Source organism: Schistocerca americana, chromosome 7 (assembly GCF_021461395.2).
Source record: "Schistocerca americana isolate TAMUIC-IGC-003095 chromosome 7, iqSchAmer2.1, whole genome shotgun sequence".
NCBI lineage: Eukaryota > Metazoa > Arthropoda > Insecta > Orthoptera > Acrididae > Schistocerca > Schistocerca americana.
In genome coordinates this window covers 560,955,609-560,976,241 of record NC_060125.1, presented here as the reverse complement: position 1 = coordinate 560,976,241, position 20,633 = coordinate 560,955,609, and the positions used below count along the sequence as shown (strand labels likewise).

Below are 20,633 nucleotides of genomic sequence, written 5' to 3'. Positions count from 1 at the left end.
ACGGTCTATCCAATGACATATGCGGTTGGATTGAAAGTTTTCTTACAGACAGGGAGCAGTATGTCGTTCCGAACGGGGTAACTTCAACAGAAACAAGAGTAACTTCAGGTGTGCCCCGGGGCAGCGTAATAGGTCCTCTGCTTTTTACGATTTACATAAACGATCTGGTTGATGGTATTGACAGCGGCCTTGGACTGTTTGTCGATGATGCTGTAGTCTACACGAAAGTTATATTACACGAAAGTTGTGAACAAAACAATGAGGATTTGCAGAAATAAATGCGTGGTGTAATGACTGGCAGTTATCTCTCAATATTAGTAAGTGTAACCTACTGCGCATAACAATGCGAAAATCCCCATTAATGTATGAGTACAAAATAAATGATCAGTCTTTTGAAGCGGTAACATCTGTCAACTATTTGGTTGTGACTATTCGAAGTGATCTCAAATGGAACGATCAGATTACACAAGTAATGGGTAAGGCGAACTCTAGATTGTGGTTTTTTGGTAGAATCCTGAAGCGATGCAGTCCTTCAACATAGGAAATAGCTTTTTTTTTTTTTTTTGTCATCAGTCGACTGACTGGTTTGATGCGGCCCGGCACGAATTCCTTTCCTGTGCTAACCTCTTCATCTCAGAGTAGCACTTGCAACCTACGTCCTCAATTATTTACTTGACGTATTCCAATCTCTGTCTTCCTCTACAGTTTTTGCCCTCTAAAGCTCCCTCTAGTACCATGGAAGTCATTCCCTCATGTCTTAGCAGATGTCCTATCATCCTGTCCCTTCTCCTTATCAGTGTTTTCCACATATTCCTTTCCTCTCCGATTCTGCGTAGAACCTCTTCATTCCTTACCTTATCAGTCCACCTAATTTTCAACATTCGTCTATAGCACCACATCTCAAATGCTTCGATTCTCTTCTGTTCCGGTTTTCCCACAGTCCATGTTTCACTACCATACAATGCTGTACTCCAGACGTACATCCTCAGAAATTTCTTCCTCAAATTAAGGCCGGTATTTGATATTAGTAGACTTCTCTTGGCCAGAAATGCCTTTTTTTCCATAGCGAGTCTGCTTTTGATGTCCTCCTTGCTCCGTCCGTCATTGGTTATTTTACTGCCTAGGTAGCAGAATTCCTTAACTTCATTGACTTCGTGACCATCAATCCTGATGTGAAGTTTCTCGCTGTTCATATTTCTACTACTTCTCAGTACCTTCGTCTTTCTCCGATTTACTCTCAAACCATACTGTGTACTCATTAGACTGTTCAATCCGTTCAGCAGATCATTTAATTCTTCTTCACTTTCTCTCAGGATAGCAATGTCATCAGCGAATCGTATCATTGATATCCTTTCACCTTGTATTTTAATTCCACTCCTGAACTTTTCTTTTATTTCCATCATTGATTCCTCGATGTACAGATTGAAGAGTAGGGGCGAAAGGCTACAGCCTTGTCTTACAACCTGCTTAATACGAGCACTTAGTTCTTCATCGTCCACTCTTATTATTCCCTCTTGGTTGTTGTACATATTGTATATGACCCTTCTCTCCCTATAGCTTACCCCTACTTTTTTCAGAATCTCGAACAGCTTGCACCATTCTATATTGTCGAACGCTTTTTCCAGGCCTACAAATCCTATGAAAGTGTCTTGATTTTTCTTAAGCTTTGCTTCCATTATTAGCCGTAACATCAGAATTGCCTCTCTCGTCCCTTTACTTTTTCTAAAGCCAAACTGATCGTCACCTAGCGCATTCTCAATTTTCTTTTCCATTCTTCTGTATATTATTCTTGTAAGCAGCTTCGATGAATGAGCTGTTAAGCTGATTGTGCGATAATTCTCGCACTTGTCAGCTCTTGCCGTCTTCGGAATTGTGTGGATGATGCTTTTCCGAAAGTCAGATGGTATATCGCCAGACTCATATATTCTGCACACCAACGTGAATAGTCGTTTTGTTGCCACTTCCCCCAATGATTTTAGAAATTCTGATGGAATGTTACCTATACCTTCTGCCTTATTTGACCGTAAGTCCTCCAAAGCTCTTTTAAATTCTGATTCTAATACTGGATCCCCTATCTCTTGTAAATCGACCCCTGTTTCTTCTTCTATCGCATCAGACAAATCTTCACCCTCATAGAGGCTTTCAATGTATTCTTTCCACCTATCTGCTCTCTCCTCTGCATTTAACAGCGGAATTCCCGTTGCGCTCTTAATGTTACCACCGTTGCTTTTAATGTCACCAAAGGTTGTTTTGACTTTCCTGTATGCTGAGTCTGTCCTTCCGACAATCATATCTTTTTCGATGTCTTCACATTTTTCCTGCAGCCATTTCGTCTTAGCTTCCCTGCACTTCCTATTTATTTCATTCCTCAGCGACTTGTATTTCTGTATTCCTGATTTTCCCGGAACATGTTTTTGTACTTCCTCCTTTCATCAATTAACTGAAGTATTTCTTCTGTTACCCATGGTTTCTTCGCAGCTACCTTCTTTGTACCTAAGTTTTCCTTCCCAACTTCTGTGATGGCCCTTTTTAGAGATATCCATTCCTCTTCAACTGTACTGCCTACTGCGCTATTCCTTATTGCTGCATCTATAGCGTTAGAGAAATTCAAACGAATCTCGTCATTCCTTAGTACTTCCGTATCCCACTTCTTTGAGTATTGATTCTTCCTGACTAATGTCTTGAACTTCAGCCTACTCTTCATCACTACTATATTGTGATCTGAGTCTATATCTGCTCCTGGGTACGCCTTACAATCCAGTACCTGATTTCGGAATCTCTGTCTGACCATGATGTAATCTAATTGAAATCTTCCCGTATCTCTCGGCCTCCTCCTCTTGTGATTCTTGAACAGAGTATTCGCTATTACTAGCTGAAACTTGTTACAGAACTCAATTAGTCTTTCTCCTCTTTCATTCCTTGTCCCAAGCCATATTCTCCTGTAACCTTTTCTTCTACTCCTTCCCCTACAACTGCATTCCAGTCGCCCATGACTATTAGATTTTCGTCCCCCTTTACATACTGCATTACCCTTTCAATATCCTCATACACTTTCTCTATCTGTTCATCTTCAGCTTGCGACGTCGGCACGTATACCTGAACTATCGTTGTCGGTATTGGTCTGCTGTCGATTCTGATTAGAACAACCCGGTCACTGAACTGTTCAAAGTAACACACCCTCTGCCCTACCTTCCTATTCATAACGAATCCTACACCTGTTATACCATTTTCTGCTGCTGTTGATATTACGCGATACTCATCTGACCAGAAATCCTTGTCTTCCTTCCACTTCACTTCACTGACCCCTACTATATCTAGATTGAGCTTTTGCATTTCCCTTTTCAGATTTTCTAGTTTCCCTACCACGTTCAAGCTTCTGACATTCCACGCCCCGACTCGTAGAACGTTATCCTTTCGTTGATTATTCAATTTTTTTCTCATGGTAACCTCCCCCTCCCGGAGATCCGAATGGGGGACTATTCCGGAATCTTTTGCCAATGGAGAGATCATCATGACACTTCTTCAATTACAGGCACATGTCCTGTGGATACACGTTACGTGTCTTTAATGCAGTGGTTTCCATTGCCTTCTGCATTCTCATGTCGTTGATCAATGCTGATTCTTCCGCCTTTAGGGGCAATTTCCCACCCCTAGGATAAGAGAGTGCCCTGAACCCCTATCCGCTCCTCCGCCCTCTTTGACAAGGCCGTTGGCAGAATGAGGCTGACGTCTTATGCCGGAAGTCTTCGGCCGCCAATGCTTATTATTTATCAAAAATTAGGCAGTGGCGGGGATCGAACCCGGGACCGAAAACGTTTTGATTATGAATCAAAGACGCTGCCCCTAGACCATGGGCTAGCTTACAATACGTTATTTCGTCCAGTCTTAGAGTATTGTTCGCCAGTATGGGACCCTTACCGGTTGGGTCTGATTCAAGAGATTGAGAAGGTCCAAAGAAGAGCGGCAAGATTCATGACTGGTACATTTAGGCATCGCGAGAGCGTTACAAATCTCATAGAAAGTTTGAAATGGGACACACTTGCAGATAGACGACGCGCTAAACAGACGGGGCCTGCGCACTAAATTCCTAAATCCAGTCTTCGCCGAGGTTGTAGAGCATATATTATTACCACCAACTTTCACATCGCGTTCAGACAGTCGTTTTTTCCTCGCACGATCCGCAAGTGCAACAGGGAGGGGGGGGAGGGTATATATGACTTTGGTGCGAATTGTGCCCTCCGCCACACACCTCTTGGTGGCTAGCGGAGTATATATGTAGATGTAGATGCAGATTTAATTCGAATATATTCGATTGCCATCGTTTTATTTTTGTTGACGTTCATATTGCAGCCTATTTTCAAGACACTGTCAATTCTGTCAGCTGCTCTTACAAGGCCTTTACTGTCTCCAACAGATCTGCAATGTAGGCAGTGAATTTTAAAAGTTTTATTTCTTCTCCCTGAACTTAAACTCCCGTTCCATATTTGTCTCTCGCTTCCTTTATTGCTTGCTATATGTGTAATAGACTGAATAACGTTGAGGATAGGCTGTAGCCCTTTCCCACTCCATTCTCGACAACTGCTTCCCTTTCATGTGCTTCGTCTGTTGTAACTGCGGAAGGAAGGAAGGAAGGAATATTCTGTTTAACGTCCCGTCGATATCGAGGTCACTAGAGGTGGAGCACAAGCTCAAATTGTGTCAAGGATGTAAGAAATCAGCCGTACTCTTTCAAAGGAACCATCCCGACATCTGCCAAGAGCGATTTAGGGATATCATCGAAAAGTTAATTGTGAATGGCCGGACGCGGGTTTGAACCGTCTTTCTCCCGAATGTGCCATCTTGCTCTGTCTGCTGTAACTCCTATCTGATTTCTATACAAATGGCAATAACCTTTAGTTTCCTGTATTTTATCCTTCATATCTCCAGAATTTTAAACAGTGTAGTCTCGAACTATTATGGCCTCACGTTTCCCAACATTTCTTGAAAACCCAAAATGACCTTCCATATGGTGTGGCTCTGTCAGTGTTTCTGTTCTGCCGTAAGAAATATTGTATTAATAATGATGTAAAATAAGAAGAAAAGCTGATTGAGGTAAAACCTTTCGATAATAATGACAACTGTTTTTGAAGAACTTGTTTAATTTTAAAAACTGTGTTTAGTTAAAAAAGGCTTCGTATTTTACTGAACATAAAGTCAGTATATGATTTACCTGCATTAAGCAAGAATGACAGTCAGCAAAATTCTGTATACTGAACAATGTTCACAGTGCATCTGAAGTGACAGAAGTTTTTGTTGCACGTTTCTAAACCACATGTACGAAGGTAATACTGGTAGCAGTCGGGACGTTAATTTCACGGTGTTCTCTGAGACCTACAGAGTTTCTCCAAGAGTCTATTGGTGCTAACGAATACAAAGGAAGCAAATGAGCAAATAGCCCCTTGCAGACTGCTATGCGTTTGAATTTTGCTGCAGATAATGTAAGAGATTTATAGAGTATCTTATGCGATTAGTCCGGACAGAGCGGCACGGCTGATATCTGGACGTCCTTGCGTGAACAATTCCTTTCCAATTGCGCCACCGTCTCCATTTACTAGGATCAAGTTCTCCGACTTCATTTCTCAGAAGTCTGGCGAATGATCTCACCCGCATGTGGCGGTCACACGGTAATTGGCGTTAAGCTCCTCTGGCGTCACCAAACCCACCAGCCTGTTTTTAGTGTATGTGACCTTTGTACGAATGATTGTAAAACGTGATTTTGATGTTGCCTGAACCAGCTCTTTTCGTTCTGTCTCAACGTAACGTTGGTAGAAAGAGGTTAAAAAAATCAAAACGTGCGTAATAGCTAATTAGTCTCCAAGAATTATTTAGTAGTCATACTTCCAAATCTTATAGCATTAAACTGTTCTTACCTGTTTCAGTAAATATACAGAGAGAACCGAAAGTCCACCAACAAAATTTCGGAGGTTGTTCGGCAATGTTTTCTGAATTTCTGATATCAGGTACCCGTGTTCTCCGCCGGTTCATTATAGAGTAAGTCTGTAGGCTTTCTTGGCCGTTGTGATTAAGCATAAAATATTATAGGTTGCTAGAAAGCGTGTGTGTTTCACTAGGAGTATGAAGAAGGTCCCAGCAGACAGATCGAAACGTCGGTCATGAGGAAGATATTTGAAGAGAAACATGATGCGGTCAAACAACCCAGATATTTTACGTTTAACTGCATTTCTTTTGGCTTTTTACGGCCATTTATCTTTTTATCTGTTGGCATATTGCAATAAAAATATTTACGTAACAATGCAAACGTCGACGGTATACGCTTTGCTTCTTCTATGGCCTCAAGGTACGTGCTGTTGAATGCAGTAATGCACATTTTACACTTCGTCCTCAAACTTGCAATCTGTGCTGCTACATTTGGTCTCGCTTTTGTTTCTCCGGCATTGTTCTGCGTTATCACCAATACTTAGTAGTATGGATACGATTACGATGGAAAGTTGCCCGGCCGGCCTAGGTGGCCGAGCGGTTCTAGGCGCTACAGTCTGGAACCGCGCGACCGCTGCAGTCGCAGGTTCGAATCCTGCCTCAGGCATGGATGCGTGAGATGTCCTTAGATTAGTTACGTTTAAGTAGTTCTAAGTTCTAGGGGACTAATGACCTCAAAAGTTAAGTCCCATAGTGCTCAGAGCCAGTTGAACCATATGACAGTTGCCCGATATGCATCTCGTGTATGGGTTTGGAGAACGCAATGGAAGGGGCACATTGACGCTTTACTGAGCTGTTCCCGTAGCGAAGGCAATCACAGCACTATACTTTTGTGTGTCAGTGCAGAGGCGCACACCTTGCGTTCAAGTGATTAAATACGAGGGCATGCGGAAATTAAGGAGCGATAAGTCGCGAAATGGAAACCACAGTGAAAATCAAAACTGTTTTACTTGCAACGGTTAGCTACACCTTCCAGCTACTTCTCTACACAGTCGCCGCTCAGACTTAGACATCTGTCGTAGCGTTCTACCAACTTTTCAATTCCATCGCTATAAGAGACTGCCGCCAGTGCTTTTCGACAATTTTCTACTCTGGGCTGCAGCTCGTTGTCTGTGTCAGAATATTGTCTTCATAGCCAGCGGTTCATTTGAGCCTAGACAATTACGGGCTGTATTGTGGGTGATCAAACACTTCCCATCGGAAACGCTGGAGGAGCATCTTCATTGCCCCTGCAGAGTCTGGCCAAGAATTGTCGTGTAGAACGAACCACATGACAGTTATGTTACGTGGATTGCATAGCTTCAGGCGAAATCTTTCTCTAGGCCCTCATGCTTGGCGGGAGACGCTAATTTTTAGGCATCTTTACGTTCTCACTGTGAGCACAGAACTGAAGCGAGCGACATGATGCGATCGACGTGCGTACTAGACACAGTGCCCAACGCATCTGTGCAGAGTTTCATCAGAGTTTCACTGTATTTTCCATTTCGCGACCAATTCCTTACTTTCCGAATAACCCTCGTAATATAGGTTTTTCATTATTGTGAAAGCATTTTCTCAGAAAGGTATGTAATTGTGGTACAAACCAAATAAATCTTAAGCCACTGGTCCCTTGTACCCTAACAGAGAGAACATGCGCCTCCGAAATTTTGTCGCTCCAGTTTGGGTTCATCCCGTGCACCAGCATGTGGGTTCTGGTAATGTGACAGTGCAGAAATGTGAAACTGACAGGTAGTATAGATTTCGTCGATTCGTACATGTAACGGCTGTTACTTTCCACACCTGGAACTACATGGACTGCAGAGGAGCGATAAATTCCCATATATGGGTACCATCGCAATAACAGTTTTGTCACTATTGTGAAAGTGAAGTATCAGTACAGTAGATGAGGTCTACCCAGTACTGTAACAAATTACCTCAATACATGCTCTAAGACAAAAAAAGCGACTCACCGCACAGGAATTATCCGAAAGAGACGTAAATAGATAGATGTGATGGATATGTACAGAAAAACAAATGGTTGAAGTTTGAGCAAAATTGGATGATTTGTTCTAAAGAAAGAGCTTCATAAATTGGTCAAGTCAATAACGGTTTGGTCCACCTCGGCCCTTATGCAAGTGGTTATTCGGCTTGGCATTGATTGAAAGAGTTGCTGGATTTTCTCCTGATGGATACCATCCCAAATTCTAACGGTGAGTTAGATCATCAAAATCTGGAGCTGGTTGGAGAACCCTGCCCATAATGCTACCAACGTTCTCAATTGGAGAGACATCCGGCGACCTTAACGGACAGGGTACTGTTTGCGAAGCACGAAGACAAGCAGTGGAAACTCTCCCCATATGCGGGCAGGATTTATGGTGCTGAAACAGCGCAGGAGGACTTGCCATGTAGGGTAACAGAACGGGGTGTGGTGCATCGCAGAGGTTCCACTGTGCTGTAAGGGTTCCGCGGATAACAACTGCAAGGTGCTTTCAAGTTCTAAGGCCTCCGATTTTTTTTCTCTGGACTGGAAAGAGATAGAAACATGCGCATTGTTTTAAAATGAGGCCGTGTTCATTGTCAATACGTCCCAGAGATGGCAGCACCGTACGGCAGATGGAATTTTACCGCCAGCGGCGAGAATGAGAACTGTTCTAAATACTTAAAATGGCGACGTTTTCCTTACTTGAACAGCGTGCAACCATTCGTTTTCTGAATTTGTGTGGTGTGAAACCAATTGAAATTCATCGACAGTTGAAGGAGACATGTGGTGATGGAGTTATGGATGTGTCGAAAGTGCGTTCGTGGGTGCGACACTTTAATGAAGGCAGAACATCGTGTGACAACAAACCGAAACAACCTCGGGCTCGCACAAGCCGGTCTGACGACATGATCGAGAAAGTGGAGAGAATTGTTTTGGGGGATCGCCGAATGACTGTTGAACAGATCGCTTCCATAGTTGGCATTTCTGTGGGTTCTGTGCACACAATCCTGCATGACGACCTGAAAATGCGAAAAGTGTCATCCAGGTGGGTGCCACGAATGCTGACGGACGACCACATGGCTGCCCGTGTGGCATGTTGCCAAGAAATGTTGACGCGCAACGACAGCATGAATGGGACTTTCTTTTCGTCGGTTGTGACAATGGATGAGATGTGGACGCCATTTTTCAATCCAGAAACAAAGCGCCAGTCAGCTCAATGGAAGCACACAGATTCACCGCCACCAAAAAAATTTCGGGTAACCGCCAGTGCTGAAAAAATGATGGTGTCCATGTTCTGAGACAGCGAGGGCGTAATCCTTACACACTGCGTTCCAAAGGGCACTACCGTAACAAGTGCATCCTACGATAATGTTTTGAAGAACAAATTCCTTCCTGCACTGCAACAAAAACGTCTGGGAAGGGCTGTGCGTGTGCTGTTTCACCAAGACAACGCACCCGCACATCGAGCTAACGTTACGCAACAGTTTCTTCGTGATAACAGCTTTGAAGTGATTCCTCATGCTCCCTACTCACCTGACCTGGCTCCTAGTGACTTTTGGCTTTTTCCAACAATGAAAGACACTCTCCGTGGCCGCACATTCACCAGCCGTACTGCTATTGATTCAGCGATTTTCCAGTGGTCAAAACAGACTCCTAAAGAAGCCTTCGCCGCTGCCATTGAATCATGGCGTCAGCGTTGTGAAAAATGTGTACGTCTGCAGGGCGATTACGTCGAGAAGCAACGCCAGTTTCATCGATTTCGGGTGAGTAGTTAATTAGAAAAAAAAAATCGGAGGCCTTAGAACTTGAATGCACCTCGTATGAAATCAGTGGTGGTTGCCGGGCCGTATGGTGGGTGACAGTTAGGTTAGTATGCCACCACTGTCTGGAGCGGATCCAGCACAACTTCGTTGATCATCGGGGCTCAGTTCGAAGCGGGACTCATCACTGAAGACAGCTCTACTCCGGTCAGCGGGGTTCTACGACGAATGTGCCCGACACCACTGCAAATAGCTTGTTGTGTACGGAGGCCAGTGGTAGTCGGCACAATGAACGCTCCTTGTGGTCATTGAAGCTCCACTTGCACGTCGCATAGATGATAATGTTGAATTCGGGATTCTGAGTGCCTCTCTGATGATAACTCGGTCCTCACGTTCCGTCATCTCTCTAAGTCGACAGTTCGGCCATGGTGCACCCATTTGTACCAACATCATCGAATAGTGGCACCACTCCTATTCAGATATCGAGCGATTCGCCGATTACTCCAGCCGGCATCTTTGAGTTCTACTACACGTTCTCTCTCAGATGCTGACATATGCGTATATTCTTCACGTGCCCGTCTGCGTGGCTTAGTTGCTGTCCAACTAAGTACATGGATTGAAGTTCGCAAAGATTATGACCTGGTATCGGCATGTGCCCTATTTACAGCTCTTGGCAGCTGTGCTGTGAAATTGGCCGCCGAGGTTTTCCATTTTCCGTCGTTAGCTATATGAATATAAATTTGTGACCAATTTGCGTAACTCCTTGGTTGTGCGTTGTATGTTTTGCCTTAGAGTGTGCAACTTCATAGCAACAAAGTAATTTAATTTAGCAATACAAGTACGGCATATGAAGTCTAGCCAGCAACAGTCACTAATTACATCCGTACGCGCAATAAACATAGGCGTAATTTGTCGATGTGTTCCAGTACAGCTCCACAATCCGTCCGCAAAACCGCAAGAGGTTATTGGTATGGTAGCCCTCAATCTCCCAGCCGTGAGGAAGATTTACGATTGGAACTGCAGGGGGTGAGTTCGATTGTCAAAGAGGGCGTCACACGGGTTGCATGTAGCTGGTAGAGCAGCTAGGAATCGACTGCCGAAGTGGCAGAACTTGGCCGGAACGTACCTTCCGGAATGTTGGAGGCTCTCCGAGAAAGTTCCAGAACCTTACAGATTATTCCACGAGGTTTGGAAGTATTTCAGAATGTTTCAGAAGGTCTCAGAATTTTCAAGAATGTTCGAGAATACTCCAGGATGTTTCAAAATGTTTATCCTTCAGTATACTTTTCGAAATCGTTTAGGGCGTAGCAAGGAAAAGTCAAAAACGTAGGAACTGAAATAAATTTAAGTGGTAGTGAATACTGCATTGATTAAAATCTTAGAGTGTTAAGTAATATTAACATTTAACAGCATCTCGGGACGTGAAGAACAAGAGCTTGCCTTTGGTGAGTGGGAAACCCTGAAATACGAGGAACAGCGAAGAAATGAAACGTATGAGACGAGAAGAACGTTCAGCTTCAGAACGAAAGTAGTGAATAGGTTGAGAGAAAACGACACGAAATTTGAGAAGCGGATCGAGTAGGCCATTCAGTAAACAAGCATAGAGAAACTGCTAAACAAAAAAGATTTGGAAATGAAATGGGTTTACAGCCAGTGATGTTCGTGAAAGATAACGATGGCAAGCGCATGAACGAATCATTAGCAAACGCAAAGTGCAAAGCAGAAGAAGCAGAGATAACAGTTTGGCAGGTGAAGCTTTCCATTATAATCGCAATAAAAAGTACAACAAATACAAAGACGTTGGAGCCTCCACCGCAAGTGCCTCATTACGTAACTGAATAAACTCCGAAATCAGAACATACATAGCGCACAACGCCTTCTTTGAAATGGCATCATTTCGTGCAACTTTTATGTGCAGTGAAGAACAGCAATTCAGTCATGTGTTTTCGATTAAAAAATAAGTCAGTCATAGAGAGGATCATTGTTACCGTCGCCAAACGAATCATAAATTTTTGCAAGTGTATTTTATAGGCAACGGACAAACAGACTTCGATCAAAGTTGAGCAAGTGCGAGGGTCATTCAATAATTAAAGAGACAAATTCGTCTGGAGAAAAAAGCGTTTATTTTTACAAGCGTTTACTTTTTCAACTTTTCAACATAATCCCCTTGAGCATTTGTGCACTTGTTCCAACGGGCTACAAGCTTTTTTGTCCCGTCTGCAAAGAACTCTTTATCTTCATGTTTGAACCAATTTCCCACAAACTTTTTCACGTCCTTGTCCTGGAACCTCTTCCCACGTAATGCCTCCTTCAGTGCACCAAACATAAGGAAGTCACTAGGTGCTAAATCAGGACTGTAAGGTGGATGAGACAGTACTTACCAGCCCATTTTGTCGATGGTTTCAAGGGTTAGTTGAGCAATATGAGGACTTGCGTTTTCTTGCTGGAGAATCACACCTGTCCTCTGAGTTTCACGATGTCTCTCTCTCATGGCTGACTTCACCTGGTTTAAAAACAAATACGAGTAGTACTGGCTATTCATTGCACGCTGATTTTCTAGATGGTCCGCAGCTCGTGGTCGTGCGGTAGCGTTCTCGCTTCCCGCGCCCGGGTTCCCGGATTCGATTCCCGGCGGTGTCAGGGATTTTCTCTGCCTCGTGATGACTGGGCGTTGTGTGATATCCTCAGGTTAGTTAGGTTTAAGTAGTTCTAAGTTCTAGGGGACTGATGACCATACGTGTTAAGTCCCATAGGGCTCAGAGCCATTTTTTTGATTTTCGAGATAATCTCAAAAAAACTGGACGTTCATCATCCCAAAACACCATCAACATGACTTTTCCTGCTGAAGCTTGGGTTCTGAACTTTTCCTTGACAGATGAGTTGGTGTGCTTCCACTCCATGCTTTGTCTTTTTGATTCTGGTTCACAATAGTGGACTCAAGTTTCACCGGAAGTTAAAACTTTTTGAGGAAGTGTTCACCTTTTCTTTCATAACGTTCCTTTAATTCTGTACACATTCTCAGCCTTGTTTCCATGTGTAGCCGCGTCAACTCCTTTGGGACCCATCTTGCACATGTTTTACGGAACTTCAGCTTCTTACATATAATATTATGAACTGTACCAGTACTAATTTGAACCTTATCAACTATCATTTCCACAGTCACACAGCGGTCGGCACGAATAATGTCATCAATACGACTTTCAAATGAGGGAGTTGGAACTGCATCTGGTCGGCGAGAACGGTGTTCGTCAGTCACTGAGTCGCGACCATTTTTGAACTGCTCTACTCACTTGTAAAAATTTGCTCGATTAATACAATGTTCACCATAAACTTTAGACAGTCTACAGTATATATTCACTGTTTTCTTACCTTCAGCAAGTAAAAAAACGAATAACAGAACGTTGTTCAACTAATGTGGACGTTTCAAGCTGGCTCGCCATCTTGAAATGTGTTTTTGAGGTTATAAACAAAACAATGTTGATACATAAGCCGATCATGGCTCATCCCAGTGACGCCAACTGAAAGCCATAAAAGTACCAAACTTGCTCTACTTACAGTTTTTCCCCAGACCAGTTTATCTCTTTAATTATTGAATGACTCTCGTATCTGTTGATCAAACGGGAAATTATTAAAAAGCTCCAGAGGATTTTACATCAGTATAATCAGCTGGTTTCACGTGTTCCAAACAGTTCTGGATCAGATGGTATCAAACAATGTAAAGTTGTGATTCGGGCAGGTAAAAGACCAGTTGGAGAACACGATTGTCGACTCCACCCGCATCGAGACAACCAAATTGTCGCTGTAATTGTGGATAGGAGTACATAAGTTCGGTGCCGAGCGAGAAATTGATTCTCGAAACAATCCCCTAGGCTGTGGCTAAGCTATGTCTCGCCAGTATCCTTTCCTTGAGGAGTGCTAGTTTCGCAGTGTATGCAAAAGAACTTCAGTGAAGCCTGTAAGGTAGGAGACGAGGTACTGGCGTAAGTAAAGCTGGTAGTGGCTAGGAGGGTTCGCAAGACATACCTGGATAGCTCAGTCGATAGAGCACTTGCCCACAAAAGGCACAGGTCTTTGTTTCGAATACCGTACCGGTACACAATATTAATCTGTCTGGTAGTTTCGCCTCCACCTTACTTTTCTACCTTTGGCTGCCCAGTATGTTGGCGGAGCCAAGTTAGGGGGTTTCCATTTCAGGCCTCTTCGAAAGTTGCACAGATAGGTAGATATTCCTGAATACATGTCTCTTTCGTAACAGACTTTTACAGAATAGTGCCTTTCTAGGCTACATCTACATCTACAGTTGCATGTATATCTACATCTACATTATTTCTCTGCAATTCACAATTAAGGGCCTGACAGAGAGTTCATCGAACCACTTTCGAACTATTTCTCTACCGTTCCATTCTCCAACAGCGCACTGGAAAAAGAACGCTTCAAACTTTCAGTGCGAGCTCTGATTTCTCTTATTTCATTATAATTATCATTGCTCCCCATGTAGGTGGGCGCCAACAAAATAGTTTTACATTTTGAGGAGTAAGTTGATGATTAAAATTTCGTGAGAAGGTCCTGCCGCAGAGAAAAAAGCCTTTGTTTAATTGCCCCATCATTTCGCTTATCATGTCTGTGGCGCTCTCTACCCATTTAGCGATAACGCAAAACGGGCTGCCCTCTCCTGATCTTTATCGATGTCCTCCATCATTCCTATCTGATGCGGATCCCACACCGCACCAAAAGAGAGCTGACAAGCATAGTGCAAGCAGTCTCCTTAGTAGACATGTTGCATTTTCTAAGCGTTCTGCCAATAAATATCAGTCTTTGGTTTACCTCACTCACAACGTTATTTATGTGGACGTTTCAATTTAAGTTATTCGTAATTGTAATCCCTAAGTACATCCTTTAGTTTGCGTGATTTATCGTGTAACCAGAATTTAGCGAGTTCCTTTCAGTACTCATGTGGATGACTTCATACTTTTCATTACTTAGAGTCAACTGCCACGTTTCGCAACACGCGGATATCTTGTCTAAATTATTTTTCAGTTAGTTTTGATCACATGTTGACTTTACAAGACCGCAAATGATAGCATAATTTGCAAACAAGCTAAGAGGGTGCTCAGATTGTCTCGTAAATCGTTTTTGCGGATCAGGAACAGCAGACGGCCTGTAACACTTCCTTGGGAAACATCAGATATTCTGCATTACTGGGCGACTTCCCGTCAGTTACTGATAACCGTGACCTTTCTGACAGCAAATCATGAATCCAGCTGGGCAACTGAGACTATACCCTGTATAGCATGGAATTCAATTAGAAGTCGCTTATGACGAACGGTGTCAAAATCTAAAAATATGGAATCAATCTGAGATGCCCTGTCGGGACCACTCATTATTTGCTGAGAATAAAGAGCTAGTTGTGTTTCACAAGAACGATATTTCCTTCGTCCATGTTGGCAGTTTGTCAGTAAATCGTTTTCTTCGAGGTAATCCATGATGTTCGAACACAACACATATTCAAAATCATATTCATATCGAAGTTAGTGATACGGGTCTGTAATTCAGCGGATTACTTGTATTTTCTTTTTTGAGTATTTTTGTGACTTGTGCAACCTTCCCGTCTTTGGAGAAACATGGGGTAAAGAGCAGTAAAAGCGGCCACTGCATATTGTCCTGAATAGTGCTGCTGCCTGCTGGGAAGTGACCGGACTAGTTCTAATATACACCGTCACAGCTGTCAGTGGGTTTGACGCAGGAAGTTTGTTCCGTCATATCTTAGTAAAGACTACCCTCATTATCAGTCGTCTGATGTAAGTAAGTTATACCAGTCTCATTACCTCACTTATATTTTGAGTGATACTTTTTTACCGTATCAGTGTTTCAACAAAGTCTTTTGACTAACAAATATAGTTCCTTGTTGTGTGATTGTGTTTGATAGTTTCATCTGTAAACTACTAATGCCGGCATGGTATCCAGCCGGCAAAAGTGGGCAAGTTGTTTACCGTGGTACGGGTTAGTTTACTTCAAATATCACGCTTAATACTTCAGGTCGGATTAGCTTCAAACCCCTTTATATAAAAAGCTATCACCTTTCATTCTATCTCATGAATTACATTATACATCTTAAACCATCTCCGTCATATTATATGTGGCCTAATGCAAAAATCCGGCTGACGCTTCGTATTGATTCAGATACTAGGCCACTAAGATGCCCAGAGAGTACGTCTGAATATCACAACAACAAACATGAGAGCCTACTGCGATGGAACTGACAACATTAACCCCAAGAAAATGGCACTTCGTAAGCCATCAGAAAAATACATGTCGCTCCTGTACATTATTTTCGTTTTCACTTACAAATATTTGGTTTGATACCTTGTAGTATGTACCGGGTGATCAAAAAGACAGTATAAACTTGAAAACTGAATAAATCACGGAATAATGTAGATAGAGAGGTACAAATTGACACACATGCTTGGAATGACATGGGGTTTTATTAGAACCAAAAAAATACAAAAGTTAAAAAAATGTCTGATAGATGGCGCTTCATCTGATCAGAATAGCAATAATTAGCATAACAAAGTAAGACAAAGCAAAGATGATGTTCTTTACAGGAAGTGCTCAATATGTCCACCATCATTCCTCAACAATAGCTGTAGTCGAGGAATAATGTTGTGAACAGCACTTTAAAGCATGTCCGGAGTTATGGTGAGGCATTGGCGTCGGATGTTGTCTTTCAGCATCCCTAGAGATGTCGGTCGATAACGATACACTTGCGACTTCAGGTAACCCCAAAGCCAATAATCTTACGGACTGAGATCTGGGGACCTGGGCGGCCAAGCATGACGAAAGTGGCGGCTGAGCACACGATCATCACCAAGCGACGCGCGGAAGAGATCTTTCACGCGTCTAGCAATATGGGGTGGAGCGCCATCCTGCATAAACATCGTACGTTCCAGCAGGTGTTTATCAGCCAGGCTGGGGATGATACGATTCCATAACATATCCGCCTACCTCTCACCCGTCACGGTAGCAGCTACAAAACCAGAATCACGCATTTCCTCGAAGAAAAAAGGCCCGATAACGGTAGATGTGGTAAATCCAACCCATACCGTGACTTTCTCGTAGTGCAATGGAATTTCCACGACAGTTCTAGGATTTTCGGTAGTCCAAATTCTGCAGTTGTGGGCGTTGACAGACCCTCGCAGCGTGAAATGAGCTTCGTCGGTCCACAACACGTTACTCAACCAACCGTCATCTTCCGCCATCTTTTGAAACGCCTACACCGCAAATACCCTCCGCTTCACTAAATCGCCAGGTAACAGTACATGATGCCGATGGATTTTGTACGGATAGCATCGGACGGTACGCCTAAGTGCCAACCAAACAGTAGTGTATGGAATGCCGGTGCGACGTGCGACTGCACGAGCGCTGACTTCCCCGTGCATAGACGAACCCGCTACAGTCTCCATTTCTTCCTGAACTGTCTCAGCAGTATTACGCCTTGTGCTCGGTCGGCCACTACGGGGTCTGTCGTCTAACTAAACAATCCGTGGCATTCGAACTTCGAAATAATTCCCACCACAGCTGCATTTGTCAACGGACCTTTACCCGTTCGAAACCTCTTCCTATGGCGATAGGATCGTACGCTGAACTAGCACATTCCCCATTCTGATAATACACCTTCATTAAAAGCGCCTTTTCAGGTAACGTCTACAGGCATTTATACTGACTTTTTGATCACCCGGTATACTCCAAAAGTGTAGTAGGTAAGTTTCTATTGAAAACCATAGTTTGGTGAAAACTGAATTGCCCTTACATTGGCCACTTTCGCCATGTTTCCCTAGGTAGGCTAGGGTTCTTTCGACGTGCGAGCGGTTGTGCGTGATTGTTAAGAACGTACCTATATTCCGCTCTGAAAGGAACCTAACTGGTATACAATCCCCAGTAGGCTGTTTGCAATAATAATTATGAAACGCAGGAACGGAATCTGAAAGACAGGTTGGCACTGTACAGTAACCGCTGCTCGTGCTGTGCTGGTACCCGCAGCAGCATCTTGATCGGCTCGGCGGTGTGTTGCAGCGGCCCTGTCGGCGACGGCGACGGTGGAGGAGGTGTGTGGCGCCGTGCTGCTGGGCTACCAGGCCCTCACCATCCGGCTCAAGATCCTGCTGGACCGCCTGCTGTCCGGCTTCTCCAGGGACGAGGTCCTCCACCTGCTCGCCGGCTTCGGATGGACGCTAGAGGACTACGCCAGAGGATACATGCTACAGGTAAGCATTCTGCCGCTCATCACTTAACCCTTTCGTGAGCTGTGGGAAACATGCTTCCCACTACAATGAACTCGCTCCTAGTGGGATTCACAGTTCTCACCTCTGTACGGTGCTACCACCTTATGAACAGTATAGGGTACTACTTCCAATCTGATGTTCCCGCCGTTTTTGCTGTAGCTTCGCGCAGAGGCATTATACAGCTGAGTGTTGCCTTGTAGAGGAGCCTTTCAGTGCTGTCTGCGTGACATTTTGTGATTTTTTCCTCAAAGCTATAGTATAAGGTAAATACTTTTGATTTACCCCAATTTATGAAGGAAAACGTAAAATTGAAACGAGGAGAGTTCCAGTTTGGAACAAAAGGAGCCATTTCTACAGTAAAATGGATGGATAACCGTCCAGTCACTTTCCTGTCCTCAATTCATGACCCATGAGAAACAGCCACAGTGAAAAGGAAAAAACAAGGATGGTACTAGTACAGAGATTTCTTGTCCTGCGGTTGTGGCAGTATACAACAAAATAATGGGTGGTGTCGATACGTTTGATCAATTACGAGAAAGGTATGCTTTTCGCAGACATTCTCTAAAATGGTGGCGCAGAATATTTTATTTCCTGGTGAACGTTGCTGCAGTGGACAGTTTTATCCTGTGCAAAAAACGTAAAAGAGAAAGTGGACAGCATGATCAGCTCACATACAGGATCCATCTAGCCAGACAATTGATCGCTGGCTTCTCATCCCAAAAAAGGCGTGGACAAAAACCTGCCTTTCTGGCAAAAAGGGGTAAAGTACCTGAAGATTGTCGCCATGTGGCTGTAGGGGAGCATCAACCCATTTTAGGAGAAACCTACTGGACGTGCCGTCATTGTAGTACCAAAGCTGCAGAGAAGAGCACTCGCTGTGTTTGTACATATTGTCAAATACCACTTTGCAAAGCCCCATGTTTAAAAAAATTTCATGGCAAGTAATTGTGAACAATCATTGTAACAACAGAAGTAAATTTATCAAATAAATATGACGTATATTGAAAAAGTTGTTTTTGTCACTTAACTCCAAGGAAGGGCAATGGGAAGAATACTTTCCAACTAGTTGTGTGACCTCACTTTCACAGTTGGAGCAAATTTGATATTCTGTATGATAAATATACCTATCTGTTAACTACTATCTGCTCTCCATTCATTAAAAAAACTGCTGAATAATTATTCCCACGAAAGGGTTTAAAAAAGACCATAAAATGAAGTCTATTTGACCTTTTAATACCTCAGGAAACTGAAAAACTCTACATGTCTTATGAGCGTGTCAAGACGCCCATCTCACTCCCACGAAGAGTGGATCTCCTATGAAGAATATGTGGCACAAACAGATCAAAATTTTGTGTCTAATAAAACTAACAGATCAAACTTTCGTGCCCAATAAAAGCGTCTGTTTCTTTAATATAGCATAGTCAGTCACGCTAATGATAAAAGAGTTCAATCGGAAGCCAAGCCCATTCAACAAGACAACTGAAAATGAGGGTTCCAGTGTACTCTACAGTTACGTCATCATACGCTGTACACCTTGTGGTGAAACTGGTCCGTCTTTGATATATTAAACGTTGATAAAAATCATAGTTTATGGACAGACTGTCTCCTGCACAACTTCTAATATTTCATTCTTTCTGAGAGTATATCATAAATGACGTAAGTATTCGCAGGGTAGCTTCATTTAAGGAAGAATACGGTACGAAAAGAAATCTTTTTCTATATCCTTCACTCGAAGTAGTCAAATCACACATTTATTAATACTGTCAGAAGTAGTCGTAATATAGTGTTGTCTCTGTTCCTTACTCAAACAGCCCACGATGATATTTAATCCGACACTCATCCAATATCTGCAAATCGCTGGTTACAATGTTAGCAGTTAAACTTTGAATTAAAAGTTTTCACGTTACTTTATTTTAGGGTTAGTTTCAAGCAATCGGAATAACTACCTTTCATACATGGAGAGTTTATATCTCACGATTTTCTTTGCAGTATCAAAATATCATTTTGCAACTGCATCTCGGCGAAGTATTTTAAAGTCAAAGGTGTCATTATTCACTATTCACTTTTAGCACAACTTAGGGACTTTCTCGCCATATATGCAATGAGTATATCAAATTTTCAACGATGTCGAAGTTATTTGTAGACACATCGGAAGATGAGGATAGTTCATTTATTATTATTTTCACAAACGCTTGAAGTGGTTTACCTCATTACTCTACGCATTGAACGACTTAACTAATTTAAAAAAAAAAAAAAAAAACAATTTTCTCTATCGCAGCCAAAAAGTGGCTGCCTAGAATTTTAAAACCATTCAAACATCCTGTAGTCATTCGCCACATTTTATGTTGTGGTCAACTACAGCTGTAATTATTCATTCTCGTTAAACAAAACGCAGCAGCTGTTGAATAATCCTTTACTTTAATAAGCTGTTTTGTACTACGTTAGCATCGCCAGGAACATCTGAATAGAAAGAAACAGAGACTTGAGCACAAATTAAAAAAGAACTAACTGACAAGATATCCAGAGAAATTAGTATGTAACTTCAGTCATATTTAGATACTACCCTAGGATGTGCTCCCACATCGTCTCACACTGCAGATGACGCAGGTCTCCACGTCTTCCGGCAAGCTCCGTGATTCTGTATGGGCGGCCGAACTA

The 20,633-nt window shown here is 42.9% G+C and overlaps 1 protein-coding gene across 1 annotated transcript in view; it reads left to right on the top strand.

Annotated features, from left to right (window-relative positions):
* The window catches only part of LOC124623088 (zinc finger protein basonuclin-1-like), a 299,861-nt gene that overhangs the window by 244,935 nt on the left and 34,293 nt on the right, over positions 1-20,633 (top strand). Inside the window, exon 4 of the mRNA XM_047148880.1 lies at positions 17,767-17,957. Within this exon, the coding sequence (XP_047004836.1) occupies positions 17,767-17,957 (191 nt within the window). The remainder of the gene's footprint in view (positions 1-17,766; positions 17,958-20,633) is intronic.